Below are 16,029 nucleotides of genomic sequence, written 5' to 3' on the forward strand. Positions count from 1 at the left end.
CATGTGCGCATACAGTACTGTATCCTCAATACAGTAATGGCAGCTTGAGGTCAGCTGATCACAACCACTAGTAAAAAAAGTCAGTAATTGTTGATTGTTAAAATGTACCAGAAATTAGAAACAAAAATACTAAAGTATTTTAATAAAGCACTATTAAATTTTTGGAAATCATGATTTTTTTTCAGAATACGATAATGTCGTCTGCTAAAACTAGTGGCCAGCTCACAAAATCGAATACTGTGTTGTAAGCCTATGATCCAAAAATGGATTTACTGTATGCAGAGTATAAATTTATATTGTTGTTTCTAACTTACAATTCTTAAGGAAATATAAAATTTGGCATACGTGGCCTTTTCATAAACTAACTGATCACGGATAATGAGAGTTGACTGTATAAAGTATATATATGTTTATATAAAACAATAAGGTAAATGTACATAGAAAAAAAGATGATAATTGCTTTAACACACTCCAGTAGTGGTACTGAACACGAACATTTTCTTACATCAAGCACATTTTCTTTTATTGAATTTCATCTATTCCTGGACTGCAAAAAGCTACAAAAATATCGCCATCACGTTTTCAAAACTCAGAAAAAGGGAGTTGTATCACAACAAATTCAAACCTATTACATTAATTATATTCTTTTATAAGATCTTCTTTGGCCTTTCCTACTACCTTAGGCATCTTTTTGTTAGTGGAATCCTGTATTTCATTATCCCGATAGTAATGGGGAGCTACTTCAAGCAGCCACTTTCCATCAATTGTTACGATATTACGCATATACTCCTTTGTTGTCAAAACCAATTCATGATATAAGACCCATCTTGGTAAATCTTCTACCAAACATGACTGTGGATGTAACAATACTGTCTGGCTCTTCTTAACAGTTTTATACATGCCTCCTTTACTAAATCTGGCAATGTGATAAAAATAACCACATGTAATAGCTTTCCTTATGTTTATAGAGTCTCCTGGATTGGATGTAAGTGAGATTTCCACTCGTTCCATTAAACCTTCTAATTGATCTCGAATGTCCCTGGCTCGTTTGAGTGATCGATATTGAATGAAGTTTTCGTAGCACCACTGAGACGAGTATTCAGTTCCTGCCCACTCATTATACACATTCATTAATGTTAAATGATCACCATCTGGGTGGAAGAAATTCTTGCGGGCTGTATCTGCGTGAATGGCTTTGTCCTTTGGCCTATAAAATATAGAACCGTTTACTGAAAGCATGGCTGCAATAGTTAAAATTTCTTCAACAACTTTGTACTGATCGGCAGCAAGAATCATCCTTGACATCATCGGATCAACGGGAATTTCAGCCATTTTCCTCCCAGATGAAGTAAGCTCTCCCTTGTGGTTTAAAGCCTTTAGGGCATAAAGCTGTTCCAGTGCAAGAATAAGACTTTCAGCAGGAGGAGGATCGAGATAATCAAAATTTATGAGGTCGTGGATACCCAATGACTTCAACTGCAGAACTACATTCCCTAGATTCACTCTCTGAATTTCTGGGATGGTATTTTCCTCCATCTCATTCTCAAAAGCCCACTGCGTATAAAGTCTAAAACATTTCCCAGGGCCAACTCTACCAGCTCTTCCTGCCCGCTGATTAGCTGAAGCTCTAGATATGGGTACAACTATCAGGGATTCCATTCCACTTCTAGCATTGAAATAATTCTGCTTGGAATAACCAGGGTCTATGACGTAAGCAATACCATCTATGGTTAAAGATGTTTCAGCAATGTTTGTAGCCAAAATTACTTTTCTTGCACCTGCAGGAGTAGGTTCAAAGATTTTTGCCTGCATTTCAGAGGGTAAATTTGCATAAATTGGTAAAATAAGCAATTCTCGAATCTTGTTACCAAGAGCCCTAACTCTTTCTGTTAACAACTCCTGACATGCTTCAATTTCTTCTTGACCAGTTAAAAACACAAGTATATCACCTAGGTGCTGAGTTATGTGGATTTGTAAAACTGTTACAGCTGCTGAGTCAATGTAATTGGCTTCCGGACTTTTTGTGTAATAAATGTGAACGGGATAACGTCTCCCAGGAATACGAAAGATAGGAGCCTCATCAAAGAAGTCTGAGAATTTAGCCGAATCTAAAGTAGCACTCGAGATGAGAAGCTTCAGGTCACTTCGAAATCTTGTGATATCTTTCAGGAGACCAAACAGAATGTCAGTGTGGAGTGTTCTTTCATGAGCCTCATCAATAATCATAACACTATAACCTTCTAAGCTAGGATCCATGAGGAATTCTCTTAACAACATACCATCTGTCATGTACTTGATTCGTGTCCGCTCACTTGTACAATCTTCAAACCTAATGCTGTATCCAACTTCATTACCAAGCTTCTTCCCCATTTCCTGTGATACACGAGAAGCAACACTCATGGCAGCCACTCTCCTAGGTTGTGTGCACCCAATTTTCTTACCATCGTCACAGAAGCCAGACTCGAATAAATACTGGGGGACTTGCGTAGTTTTACCTGAACCTGTTTCACCTTCAATTATCATAACTTGATGTTCTTTAATTGCATCTAGTAAGGCCTCTCTGAAAGGATAAACAGGGAGGCTCTTTCTCACCTCCTCCAAAGTCATTTGTTTCTTCTGAGATTCTAATTTAGGTTCTGGTTCATCCTCCTCTTCTGATGAAGAACTTGAATCTTCTTCCTCAAGTTTCTTTTTCTTCTTACGTTTCTTCTTGCGAGTACCTTCCAAAGGAAGAGATTTAATGAATTCTATTTCATCCTCTAAAACTAGATTGTATTCTTTCCCATGGTCCTGGTATTTAACAGCTTTGTCCTTTGCGCCAAAGGAGAGAGAGGTGCCTCTCATTTGGTCCTCCTCCCACTTTTTCTGTTCAAATCCATGTTTATTTTCCCTTTCGTCTACCTCTACATATTTGTCATCGACACTGCCTCCCTCATCTGGCATGACATATCTCTGCACATTTTCAGCTTCCCTAACCTTGTCATAATCTTTGGCAAGCTGAAGAACTGTCTTCTTATAATCCCTTTCTTTCTTCTCTCTCTCTGTAAGGGTTTCTTCATCGAAAAGATATTCATCATCAATTATAATTTCCTCTAACTCCTTCAGTTTGTCATCCTTCCGTTTACCGAGGTACTTTCTACGAGACTCAACTCTGAGTTTTGGGAGGATTTTCACTCTGTCCTCTTTTTCCATTTGCAGTCGTCTGGCTGCTTCCTCAAATGCTTTCTGGTTTCCCTTCTCTGCCACATTTTTAGTTCGTTCTTCGTCTCGCTGACGCAGCCTATCAACATACTCGTCTCTCTCTTGTAGATCTCGAATTCTCTTAGTTTCCTCATCTTCTTCCTCAGTCCCCGTACTTTTAATCTTCAGAGCTGGGCCTTCACCTTCAGAATCTGAGCTATCTTTTTTCAGAGGCCTCTTCTTTGATTTTGAACTTTGTGCACTTTGAGTTGGGGCACTGGAGCTAATACTACCGCCACCTATTAAAATAAAAAGTCACAAAATTAATATGGATCAAGATGGATACATAATTTGGATTTTACAATAAATAAAATATCAACTTTAACTAGTTAGAAAAATGTTATTTTCATTAGTAAAATAAATTTTTGAATATACTTACCCGATAATCATGTAGCTGTCAACTCCGTTGCCCGACAGAATTCTATGGAGGGATACGCCAGCTATCACAATACTAGAAGGGGGTGTACTTACCAGCGCCACCTGTGGCCAGGTACTCAAGTACTTCTTGTTGACACCTCCTCAATTATTCCTCGGTCCCACTGGTTCTCTATGGGGAGGAAGGGAGGGTCAATTAAATCATGATTATCGGGTAAGTATATTCAAAAATTTATTTTACTAATGAAAATAACATTTTTCAATATTAAACTTACCCGATAATCATGTAGCTGATTCACACCCAGGGGGGTGGGTGAAAACCAGTGTACAAGATTAAAGGATAGCTAAGTATCCCATATTTCATATAACAGTTATCTCAAATAACAATGAAATAATAAGTACCTGGTAAGGAAGTCGAATTGAACCGTTACTCTGCCTCTTTTTTAAGTTCGTCTTCCTTACTGAGCGCAGCGTTCCTCTTGGAGGCTGAATCAACCCAAAGGTGCTAAAGTATACAGGGCTGCAACCCATACTAAAGGACCTCATCACAACCTTTAACCTCGGCGCTTCTCAAGAAAGAATTGACCACCCGCCAAATCAACAAGGATGTGGAAGGCTTCTTAGCCGACCGTACAACCCATAAAAAGTATTCAAGAGAAAGGTTAAAAGGTTATGGGATTATGGGAATGTAGTGGCTGAGCCCTCGCCTACTACTGCATTCGTTGCTACGAATGGTCCCAGGGTGTAGCAGTACTCGTAAAGAGACTGGACATCTTTGAGATAGAATGATGCGAACACTGACTTGCTTCTCCAATAGGTTGCATCCATAACACTCTGCAGAGAATGGTTCTGTTTGAAGGCCACTGAAGTAGCCACAGCTCCCACTTCATGTGTCCTTACCTTCAGCAAAGCAAGGTCTTCTTCCTTCAGATGAGAATGTGTTTCTCTAATCAGAAGCCTGAATAGTAAGAAACTGAGTTCTTAGAACTTGGAAAAGAAGGTTTCTTGATAGCACACTATAAGGCTTCTGATTGTCCTTGTAAAGGTTAAGACCTTTTTAGATAGTACCTAAGAGCTCTAACTGGGCAAAGTACTCTCTTCAGATCATTCCCCACCAAGTTGGACAGGCTTGGGATCTCGAACGACTTAGGCCAAGGACGTGAAGGAAGCTCGTTTAGCAAAAACCGAGCTGCAAGGAACATGTAGCCGTTTCAGATGTGAAAACAATGATCCTGCTGAAGGCGTGGATCTCACTTACTCTTTTAGCTGTTGTCAAGCACACGAGGAAAAGAGTTTTTAATGTGAGGTCCTAAAAAGAGGCTGATTGGAGAGGTTCAAATCTTGATGACATAAGGAACCTTAGGACCACGTCTAGATTCCAGCCTGGAGTGGACAACCGACGTTCCTTTGAGGTCTCAAAAGACCTAGGGAGGTCCTGTAGATCTTTGTTGGTGGAAAGATCCAAGCCTCTGTGGCGGAAAACCGCTGCCAACATACTTCTGTAACCCTTGATCGTAGGAGCTGAAAGGGATCTTACTTTCCTTAGATATAACAGGAAGTCAGCAATCTGGGTTACAGTGGTACTGGTTGAGGAAACTGCATTGGTCTTGTACCAGCTACGGAAGACTTCCCCTTGAGACTGATAGATTCTGAGAGTGGATGTTCTCCTTGCTTTGGCAATCGCTCTGGCTGCCTCCTTCGAAAAGCCCCTAGCTCTTGAGAGTGTTTCGAAAGTCTGAAGGCAGTCAGACGAAGAGCGTGGAGGATTGGGTGTACCTTCTTAACGTGAGGTAGACTTAGAAGGTTCACTCCTAGAGGAAGAGTCCTGGGAATGTCGACCAGCCATGCAGTACCTCTAAGAACCATTCTCTCGCGGACCAGAGCGGAGCCAACCAACGTCAGCCGTGTCCCTTTGTGAGAGGAGAACTTCTGAAGTACCCTGTTGACAATCTTGAACGGCGGGAATGCATACAGGTCGAGGTGGAACCAATCCAGCAGAAAAGCATCCACGTGAACTGCTGCTGGGTCTGGAATCGGAGAACAATACAACAGGAGTCTCTAGGTTATCGAGGTAGTGAACAGATCTATGGTTGGCTGACCCCACAGGGCCCAAAGTCTGTTGCAAACATTCTTGAGAAGGGTCCACTCTGTGGGGATGACCTGACCCTTCCGTCTGAGGTGAACTGCCATGACATTCATACCGCCCTGAATGAACCTCGTTACCAGTTAGCTTTCGATCTTAAGACCAGATGAGTAGGTCCCTTGCGATCTAGAACAACTTCCACGAAAGAGTCCCTCCCTGCTTGAAGATGTAAGCCAGGGCTGTGGTGTTGTCAGAGTCTACCTCCACCACTTTGTTAAGCTGGAGGGACTTGAAGTTTATCAAGGCCAGAATAACCGCCAACAACTTCTTGCAAATGATGTGAAGTGTCCTTTGCTCCTGATTCCATGTTCCCGAGCATTCTTGTCCGTCCAAAGTCGCACCCCAGCCCATGTCTGATGCGTCCGAGAGGAGACGGCGGTCGTGTTTCTGAACAGCCAAAGGTAGACTTCCTTGAGAAGAAAGCTGTTCTTACACCACGCGAGAGAAGACCTCCTCTCTTCGGAAACAGGAACTAAGACCGTCTCTAGCGTCATGTCCTTTATCCAGTGAGCAGCTAGATGATACTGAAGGGGGGGAAGGTGGAGTCTCCCTAACACGATGAACAGGGCCAGAGATGAAAGTGTCCCTGTTAGACTCATCCACTACCTGACTGAGCATCGGTTCCTTCTCAGCATGCTCTGGATGCATTCTAGGGCTTGGAAGATCCTTGGGGCCGACGGAAAAGTCCGAAAAGCTCGACTCTGAAGATCCATACCCAAGGAGACAATGGTCTGGGATGGAACGAGCTGAGACTCCTCAAAATTGACCAGGAGGCCCAGTTCCTTGGTCAGATCCATAGTCCATTTGAAAATCTCCAGACAGCGACGACTTGTGGGAGCTCTTAAAAGCCAGTCGTCTGACGGAGCCGGACACAAGATCATGATACTGCTGCACAGTCTGTGAACCGTCAATCATGGGCAAGCGAGGAAGTACAGTGACAACCCGAATCTGTCTAGACTGTCTGGGTCGTACAGACAACTCCTTAACGGGTTGCTGAGGTTGCCGCACTGCGTCACAACAAGTCACTTCTGTTGGTTGTTGAACGTCTTCCCCGTGACACAATGACTCCGTAAACAAAAAAATCCTCTAACAAGGACTAAGCTTGGACTGCATGTCATGCAACACAGCTCAAGGTCTATGGGAGCAGGTGTGGTAACAGACGGGATTAGCGACTGAAGTGGAACCATTACCTTCCCTGGAAGCATGTTATGCTTAAATAAAAGTCCATAAGAGGTTATGCAGCTAAAGGCTCCCTCCAAATGACAGAGTCCTCAAGGGAATATCAGAAGGAGGGAGAAAAGAACTTTCTCATCTACAGGGACCTTATCCTAGAAAAGCTAAGTTCTCTGAGTGAGGGTTCACTGGTGCAAAAGCAGCAGACTAGTAGAGCATGTTGTATGCAGAGCATGCTGAATGCAGAGCATGCTGTATGCAGAGCATGTTGTATGCAGAGCATGCTGAATGCAGAGCATGCTGTATGCAGAGCATGCTGTATGCAGAGCATGCTGTATGCAGAGCATGCTGTATGCAGAGCATGTAGTAAGCAGAGCCTGCTGTAAGCAGAGCCTGCTGTAAGGAAAGCAGAGCGTGTGCATGGCGTTTAACATTTCTCAGAAATTCCATGACCAGTGCTAGAGTGCTTTATGCATGCTTGCATGGGGTTTAAAAATCAACATAATGTTTACCTTACATTCATAACTCATGATTCATATTTTTGCCATGGTTTGAAAATGGAGGTAAGGTATGCTGAACAGCAGAGTCAGAACGAGCTGGAACAACAATAGTTGTGGTTTCCTCTTCAAGACTCTGTTGAGGGAACACCTGAGGCTCAGTCTGCAAAGGCTGAATAAAAGACAAGCAGAAGGAAGGCGCATGGGTGGAGGAGGCTGACTCCTAGCATGAGTGGTTGAACCCAAGGGTTGCGCTTGCTGAGCGGTTGGCGGAAGCGGAGTAGCAAGTTCCAGTTCCTGTGGTGTGAGCGGAGCGCGATGAAGAAGAGGCTGCGCAGAACAAGGTAAATGTCTCGCAAGCTGAGGCTCCTGAGGCGCAAGGCTAAGGTGTTGTGGTGCTTGCCTTGTGGAGGGTTGAGCTCGCTGCAGCGAGAGCTGAGGAGACTGACTCATGGACGGGAGAGGTTGTTGTACCTCAACCGAGTGTTGCATCACTGGTGGAGCAGCAAGTGGAGGCGGAGGAAGAGAGGTATAATCCTCCTGATCCCATTGTAAAGGTTGCCTTAATGAAGGCGGAGGCTGAACACCACAGGGAACAGCAAACTCAGCACGTGGCTCAACATCGTACGCCTGGCAGGTGGTAGTGCGATCAGGCGGAGCGAGCGTAGGCGGAGGGAGTGTAGGCGGAGGCGGAGGAGCAACACTCTCAGCCCGACACTCACGCATCAAGTCCGAAAGCTGTGCTTGCATGGACTGTAGTAGAGTCCACAACATCGTACGCCTGGCAGGTGGTACTGCGATCAGGCGGAGCGAGTGTAGGCGGAGGGAGTGTAGGCGGAGGCGGAGGAGCAACACTCTCAGCCCGACACTCACGCATCAAGTCCGAAAGCTGTGCTTGCATGGACTGTAGTAGAGTCCACAACATCGTACGCCTGGCAGGTGGTACTGCGATCAGGCGGAGCGAACATAGGCGGGGGGAGTGTAGGCGGAGGCGGAGGCGCAACACTCTCAGCCCGACACTCACGCATCAAGACCGAAAGTTGTGACTGCATGGACTGCAGTAGAGTCAACTTGGGGTCGGCAGACACTAAGGTCTGCTGAGGTAAAGCCTTAACAGCAGAGATCTGCTGCGGCAGAACCTTACTCCTCATAGGCGGAGTGTATTCAACTGATGACTGAGGAGAGTCAGAGCTAACCCAATGACTGCATCCGGGTTGTTGAACTTTAACTTCGTACGTCTGGCATAGGTCTGGACTTTACGTTTAAGAGGTCTTGAGACCTGAGACCAGCGTTACTCTGCCTTTATTTTCTCCCCTAAATCTCTTCTGCAGACGAGCAAAATAAGGGCTCAATCGTCTGCGGGTGGGAGTGACGGTCTCGGTAAGACACGCCCACAACCACCGAGGATACTTCTGTGCGCCGATCAAGGCCTGCCGAACCCTTTTGCCCTTCGACATTGCTTCTCCCCTGGGCTTGGGAGCTTGCAAGAGGTCCCGGACTGGGAGGACGACTGGCGCGCACAAAAGTACCCTCACGCACAACACTGACATACTTTGCGCTAAACACTTATCACTTTGATTTCTGTTTGCACTTATTTCACTGAACTCGAAACTTTAAGTGGTTTGTACCTGAAACACGCAATTCTATCCTTTCTCAAAAGTTAGTAATTGCGAAAACAGAATTACAATGTAACAGAAAAATCTAATGAAAGATAATTCAGTGGCTGGAAAGAGACTAAACACTAGATCACTCTAGAAACGTTTAGTTTCTTCCCCTAAAGAGACTAGGGAGAAGAGCAAAAACGATAACGACGTTACTCGTACGCCTGGCAGGCTTGAGTGAAACGTTTATCCTCTTTCTCCCTCCGTCTCTATCTCTCTCTCTCTCTCTCTCTCTTGACTTAGAACCTGAGAGAAGAGCCCAATCATATATATCGTTAAAACATATTATTGTTAAAGGAAAAAACTGAAATATTTCCCAAAATGAAAAGTTCCTTTATTAGGATCAAAACCATTAAGTTAAGAAAGAATGAACAAAACGCTAGACACGGTTACTCTTACTGCAATGTGAAACCGTGAACATTCTTTCTCTATCGTAACGATAGAGTGCAAGTTGAACGTTCTGAACGTCAACAACTGCAGAGACAAAACAAAACGTTAGTTCAACTTTGAAAAAGTACGAGACTATCAAAGAAATTCTTTCAAACTCTGCGGCGGAAATAGCATAATATGTTAACAGGTAAAACCGAAATGACGGGCTCAATGTTAATTAACTTCGGTACCAAGAAAAGACCGCCTACTATTAGGAAGGTCGAATATAAACAAATATAAAAATTAATTTTAATAAGTTTATAATAAAAGGAAGTTAATCGAAGAGGCCTATAAGAGGCGGAGAGATATAAAATAAATCTATAACTTTTGTTAAGCAAAATTAAGAAAGAGAGTCTATACTCTCTTAGACACCAACACTTCCGTCTAAGGGAAGGGTCGGCCATTGAAAGGTGAACGAGAGTTCATACTCTCTTCGTCACCATAATAAATCAAATTAATTCCAAAAGCTAACTAAGCTAATATAGAAGTTTCCAGTAAAGCGACAGCCGAAATCAAAGAGAAATACTTCACCAAAGTCGTGAAAATACTCCAAGAACATAAGCGTATCCCAGAACGTCTTGCCGGAAGCACGACAGAGGAATAATTGAGGAGGTGTCAACAAGAAGTACTTGAGTACCTGGCCACAGGTGGCGCTGGTAAGTACACCCCCTTCTAGTATTGTGATAGCTGGCGTATCCCTCCATAGAATTCTGTCGGGCAACGGAGTTGACAGCTACATGATTATCGGGTAAGTTTAATATTGAAAATTCCAAGAATTATGTATCATATACTGTATCAAATATCTCTAATGAATCCCAATTACTAAAAAACAATATATCTATGCAGGACCATGTAAGTCTACATAGAAATAGAACCACAAATATTTCAAGCATAATGAATGTTGAAAATATTAAATATAGAAATAAAATTAACAAGATCTGAAGCACAAACTTTCTGTGCTGTTATAGGGAAAAGGTCTACAGATGCCAAAAGACAAGTAAAAAAAAAGAAGAATAAAGGTTCAGGAAACATTAAAAATGTTATGAAGTATCCTTGAATAATTTTTTTTAATGATACCATCAACTGTATATACAGGGCTACCAACTAAGATTTTTACTAAGACTTGGCCCTTGCCGTTCTTGAGGGTGATATATGTTGATCAGCTTGGGGGTAATAGAGGGAGGTGGAAAGGGTAATGTGTGGCATAAGAATTCCAAATAAACTGAAAAGGTATGGTTCAGAATCATTGGCATTAAAAAAGTAAAAGCTAAAGCAAACACACTGAGAAAGTTGATGATGATTTTGGGGATCTTTTTGTGAGACACATTCAAATGAAGAAATGGTATTACTAGAAGTGTTGGGGTGGTAAAGATTCTTGATAGGATAAGTGAGTCAAGATTGGTATATGGGAATGTAGTAGTATGCATGGGTGAGGGGAGGGAGTGAAGAGGGCTTGAGTGGAAGGTCAAGGGGAGAAGAGATGTATTAGATGATGTAATAAGTGTAAAGGAAGATCTGGAGAATATTTCAGTGAAGGAAGGACCTTTTAAGGGAAATAGTCAGAGAGAGGATACTTCAGGATTACCGATGGAGATAAAAAAAGTAAGAATTGTTAAATAACAAATTTGAAAGTAATTTGTATTTTCCTAAATATACAAACATGTAGCTATTTATAGGGATTATGCTTTCGGCAAAGTTGGAATACATGCCATAATACATTTAAGACATTTAGCAAGGAATAACCACCCACCTGCTAGTTAACCGGGGGGGGGGGGGGGGGGGACGCACGCTACTCTGCTCACTCACACACCTGTGTTGTGTTACCACTTTTGATTGCAGGTAGAACTTCTTAGGGAATAGTTGATGGCATACCAATATGTATAAATAGCTACAGGTTTGTATCGTCAGGAAAAATACAAATTGCTCTCAAATTTGTAATTTGTTCCAACACTCGATACAAACCCTACGCTATTTATAGGGATGACTCAACCTCTAGGAGGGTGGAAGTCCTAACCAACTGGTTTTACTATTTGATCAGGAGTTTTCCCCGTAAGTGCTCCGCACGTGACAGATAGAAACCTTTACACCTCGCTAAATATCGTGTAATGCATGGTCAGCGGCCTATGCAATCTGTGTGTTAGTGATACAGTACTAGCAATCTGACTGGTCTAGGTAAGAGTTCTCAAAGTCATAGGCATCTTAGAATGTTACCCAATCTCACCTTGCTAAGGGTATGGGGATGTAACAAGTATTATTTCTATACTAGGTTACACAAGGGGAAAATGGTTTTACCTGCAGATAGGTGAGGCCAGCTTGCAGGGGACTGTGGGTGCTGTTCCCTAAGGGAGGGGAAACTGAAAGAAAGAGCCAGCCATTCTTAAACATTCATCCCAGACTAGTCCTGGGTAACCTTTGCCCTCGACCATCTGCTACTTGTCCATCAAGGAGCCTGAGGTATTTAAACCACTTATTGTGCAGCCACCACAGGGACAATGGAGAAAGTCTCCATGTTCCTGTGGGTCACGTCTTGTAGGAAGTCGGCTGTGAAGGTCGTTTGATGCTTCCACATGCCCGCTTGTAGTACCTGTGTCAGAGTACAGTAGTTTCTTTTGAATGCTAGAGACGTTCCAATGGCCCTAATGTCATGAGCTCTGGGTCGTCGTGATGGAGGAGGATCGGGATTCAGTGCAAAGTCTATAACCTTGAGAATCCAAGCAGAAATGATGTTCTTTGTGATCCTCCTCCTAACCTTTCCTGAGCTGATGAAGAGTATTGTCACTCAGGGTCAAGCTGCTGGAGTTCTTTTTAGGAAATACCTCAAACTCCATACTGGGCACAGCAACAATTGATCTGGATCATCGGTTACAGAACGAAGTCTCCCAATCCAGAAGGCCCTGAATCTAGGATCCGCTACACCCGGATTTTGAGTATCAGCTGAGAATTACCTCCCCCATCCCCTTAAATGGGTGACGTCAGAGTAAAGACCATGAAGTTCGCTAACACTCTTGGTCGAAGTCAAGGTGAGTAGAACACCGTCTTTAAAGTAAGGTGACGATCTGTTGCCTGGCGTAATGGTTCATAGGGAGCACCCTTCAGAGACTGAAGGACGTGAACCACGTTCAATGGAAGAGGTCTAACTTCTGACCGGAGGCAATTAAGCTCGTAACTCCATATGAGGAGAGGGAGCTCCAATGAGGAAGAAATACTGACTCCTTTCAGTTTAAGCTCGTAACTCCATATGAGGAGAGGGAGCTCGAATGAGGAAGAAATATTGACTCCTTTCAGTTTAAGCTCGTAACTCCATATGAGGAGAGAGAGCTCCAATGAGGAAGAAATATTGACACCTTTCAGTTTAAAGGAGAGACCCAAGGCTGAACGGTAGCCTTTCACTGTCGAAACTGAGAGGAAATTTTCCTCCCGCAGGTAAACTAGGAAATCCGCTATTGTTGGGATAGTGGCATCAAGGGGAGAGATACCCCTTTCTCGACACCAATCACAGAAAACAGTCCACTTTGCCACTTGGCTAGGTACACTACAGCCAAAGATCTACGCAGGTATTCCACCATCCTTTTCGCAACTTGTTGCAAAGAGCCTAACCGAGAAAGGAGGTGCTGGATAGTCTCCAGGTGTGAAGTCTTGTGGAAGATATTCACATGTGGCTGTTTCAGTACATCGTTTCGTGGAGGGAGTTCTCTTGGTATCTCCGTTAGGAGTTGCAGAAGGTCCGGGAACCACTCTGCGTGATACCATAGTGGAGCTATGAGGATCACAGAGAGATTGTTGGATATTCTGGTCTTGTTGAGTAGTCTTCTCATCAGACAAAACAGGGAAAAGGAGTAGACATCGATGTTGTCCCATAGTTGTTGGAATGCATCTTGCTAGAGAGGCTGGGGATCCGGGACTGGGGAGCACTACAGCGGGAGCCTGAAGTTCAGGGACGTTGCGAACAAGATCACAGATGATTCAAAGACCACTTGTAGCCCACTATCTGAGTCGCTCTGCTCACATCGTCTGAGTGCAGATTCTGTTTGCCCAGAATGAAGCGGGCTAATAGGGACATCTTGTCTTCTGCCCATCTCTGCATCTCTACCACTAAATGGCATTGGGCCTGCAAAAAGGTACCACCATGGTGTTGTCACTCATTAACATCACGGAGTGACCCACCAGGAACTGCTAAAGAGCTAGGTAGGCTCCCCTCATCCCTAAGAGATTTATATGCTAGTACTGTACCTTTTTGGACTTGGACCAGAGCCTGGAGGCCATGTGGTGCAGCATGGGGGCCCCCACTCTTCTTTTGACATGTCTGAAAAGAGCATCAATTCTGGGAGAAGACAAGAAGGTCGACCCCTCTGCGGAGGTTCTCATCTGCCACCCACCACCTTTGGTACGTCTGCTGTTCTAGTCCCATTGGGAATAGGATGTCCATAGAATCACTTGCCTGATTTCACTTGGACTTCAACCGTCACTGGAGAGATCAAATTCTGAGGTGGCCGTTGGGCACTAGATGGGCCAGGGATGATAGGTGACCTATGACATGCAACCACTGCTGGGCTGGCAGTTCTTTTCATCTGAGGAAGGGGCTTGTTACCTTCCTTAGCCACTGTACCCTGTTGTCTGACGGAAAAACTTTCTGAAGGTTGGTGTCGATGATTATACCAAGATATACCAGTCTTTGAAAGGGAAGCAGCAGATCTGAGCAAAGCGTAAGGAGTCTGTCTTAGTGTTGAAGAAGGCTTGTCACCGAGTCAGCTAGGATTATCTAGTTATCCAGATATCCTAGAAGACGGATGCCAATCCTATGAGCCCACAATGACACTAAGGCAAACACTATCGTGAATACCTGAGGTGCTGTGGAAAGACTGAAGCACAGTACCTTGAACTGGTATTGTGTATTGTCAAATATGATCCCGAGATACTTTCTTGAAGATGGATAGAATGGGATTTGGAAGCATGTATCCTTGAGATCCAATTTACACATAAAGTCCAGTGGTTTTGCTGCTTATTTGACTCACATGCAGGCTAGGATTTGCCAGAAGGCATGCTCTGACGCCTTCTGTTCAGCCTCCGTAAGCCTAGGACTAGCAGCCCTTGATAGATAATCATCCTCATAATCGATGTCATCATCCAACCACGAGCTTTTATCCATAAGAGCTCGGGATGGGTTGAATTCATCAACCAAAGTGGGAGGAACGTCGCTTGCTGACGTCCTTAGGACTGCTGGGGAGGTTCCTCGCAACCTTTCTTGAGGATGTTTTGACGTCCTGAAGCAGTGTTCTTTGGGACCGTCTTGGTGTCTTTGGTCTCTCTGTGGGGAGGGAGATACTCCTCCAACAGTGAAGGTCTGAAGGGTTCTACCTGCTTGGAGGAATGCTGCCCTCTCTTGCAGAAGGAACAGCCACCAAATAGTCAGTCTCCTTGGAGACAGGGTGAAGTTCGGATAGTAATACTTATAAAGGGGAGAAATGAAATGAGGACTCCAGAGAGATCTCTTGAGAAGATTGAGAGCCCTGGCCAGTTCAAGGGTGCAAGTGTCTTCCGGAGGAGGAGTCAGTCGTTCCATCCTCCTCTTTTTAGTGGTCATTACCAGTGTAATTTGTACCTGGGAGAAGTCTTGTTGAATCTGCGCCCCCATATCTGCTGCTTCCCGCATTTTCAAGGGTGAGAGAATCATCCTCGGAGATGAAGGTCTGTATGGGGCCAGCCCAGATGCTCTTCTTCTGGGATCAGATGTGGGGGGGGGGTGTCTGAGCTGGATGGAACTGACTTCTCCAGAGTTATCTTAGGGAGCACTCCAGAGACAGCTTGTCATACTGCCTTCACCAAAGTGTCAAACTATGAGAGTTCTTTACCCGATGCAGAGTGAGACTAGAACCTCCTTAGGTAGGCCTGACAGCGGAGATCGTCTCCAAGGAGTTCTCTGTCTTGGAGCCTGAAAATAAGGGGAGTTAGGTTGCGTACCTGATGAGATTTGGACAGGGATGGCCTCCAACTCTGGCTTGGTAGAGCGTGATGTCATGGAGGTGGAAGGCAGTTGAATCCTGAAAGATTCCCTCTTGTTTGGGAATGGGACAGGATGTCCGCCATACAGGGTGGCGGTTGTAGACAGATGATCCCCTCGGGGACAAAGAGGCTCTCTCACTTGAGGAGAGACTGGAATGACCTGAAAAAGACAAGATAGAAACTGGCCTATTCCTGGGAGAATGCATTTCCCGAGGACGTGAAGGCTCAGTACTATACCTGGAAGGTTTAGAAGGCTCAGGTTGTTTGAGCAGAGATCGATGATGAGAAGGAGGTGATCTCTCGTAGGAAGGACGACGGGTGATATCTCTGTACTGATCGCGAGGTGGCTGACTGTCATGGATTGTAGAGGAGTCCTTAGGAGGATAACGGAAAGTTATAGCTGAAGAGCGATGGTCATGAGAAAGCGAGGGACGAACCCTTGTTGACGAGAAAAGCTTCCGCGAGGGAAGGTGATGATCAAGAGCTGGCGAGGAAAAATCATGAGCTGACC

The 16,029-nt window shown here is 44.3% G+C and overlaps 1 protein-coding gene across 1 annotated transcript in view; it reads right to left on the reverse strand.

Annotated features, from left to right (window-relative positions):
• Window positions 1–390: 390 nt before the first annotated feature.
• The window catches only part of l(2)37Cb (lethal (2) 37Cb), a 33,864-nt gene continuing 18,225 nt past the window's right edge, over window positions 391–16,029 (reverse strand). The window contains exon 3 of the mRNA XM_068354542.1: window positions 391–3,479. Within this exon, the coding sequence (XP_068210643.1) occupies window positions 634–3,479 (2,846 nt within the window). The 3' untranslated portion in view covers window positions 391–633. The remainder of the gene's footprint in view (window positions 3,480–16,029) is intronic.

This window comes from Palaemon carinicauda, chromosome 2, assembly GCF_036898095.1.
Source record: "Palaemon carinicauda isolate YSFRI2023 chromosome 2, ASM3689809v2, whole genome shotgun sequence".
Lineage (NCBI taxonomy): Eukaryota > Metazoa > Arthropoda > Malacostraca > Decapoda > Palaemonidae > Palaemon > Palaemon carinicauda.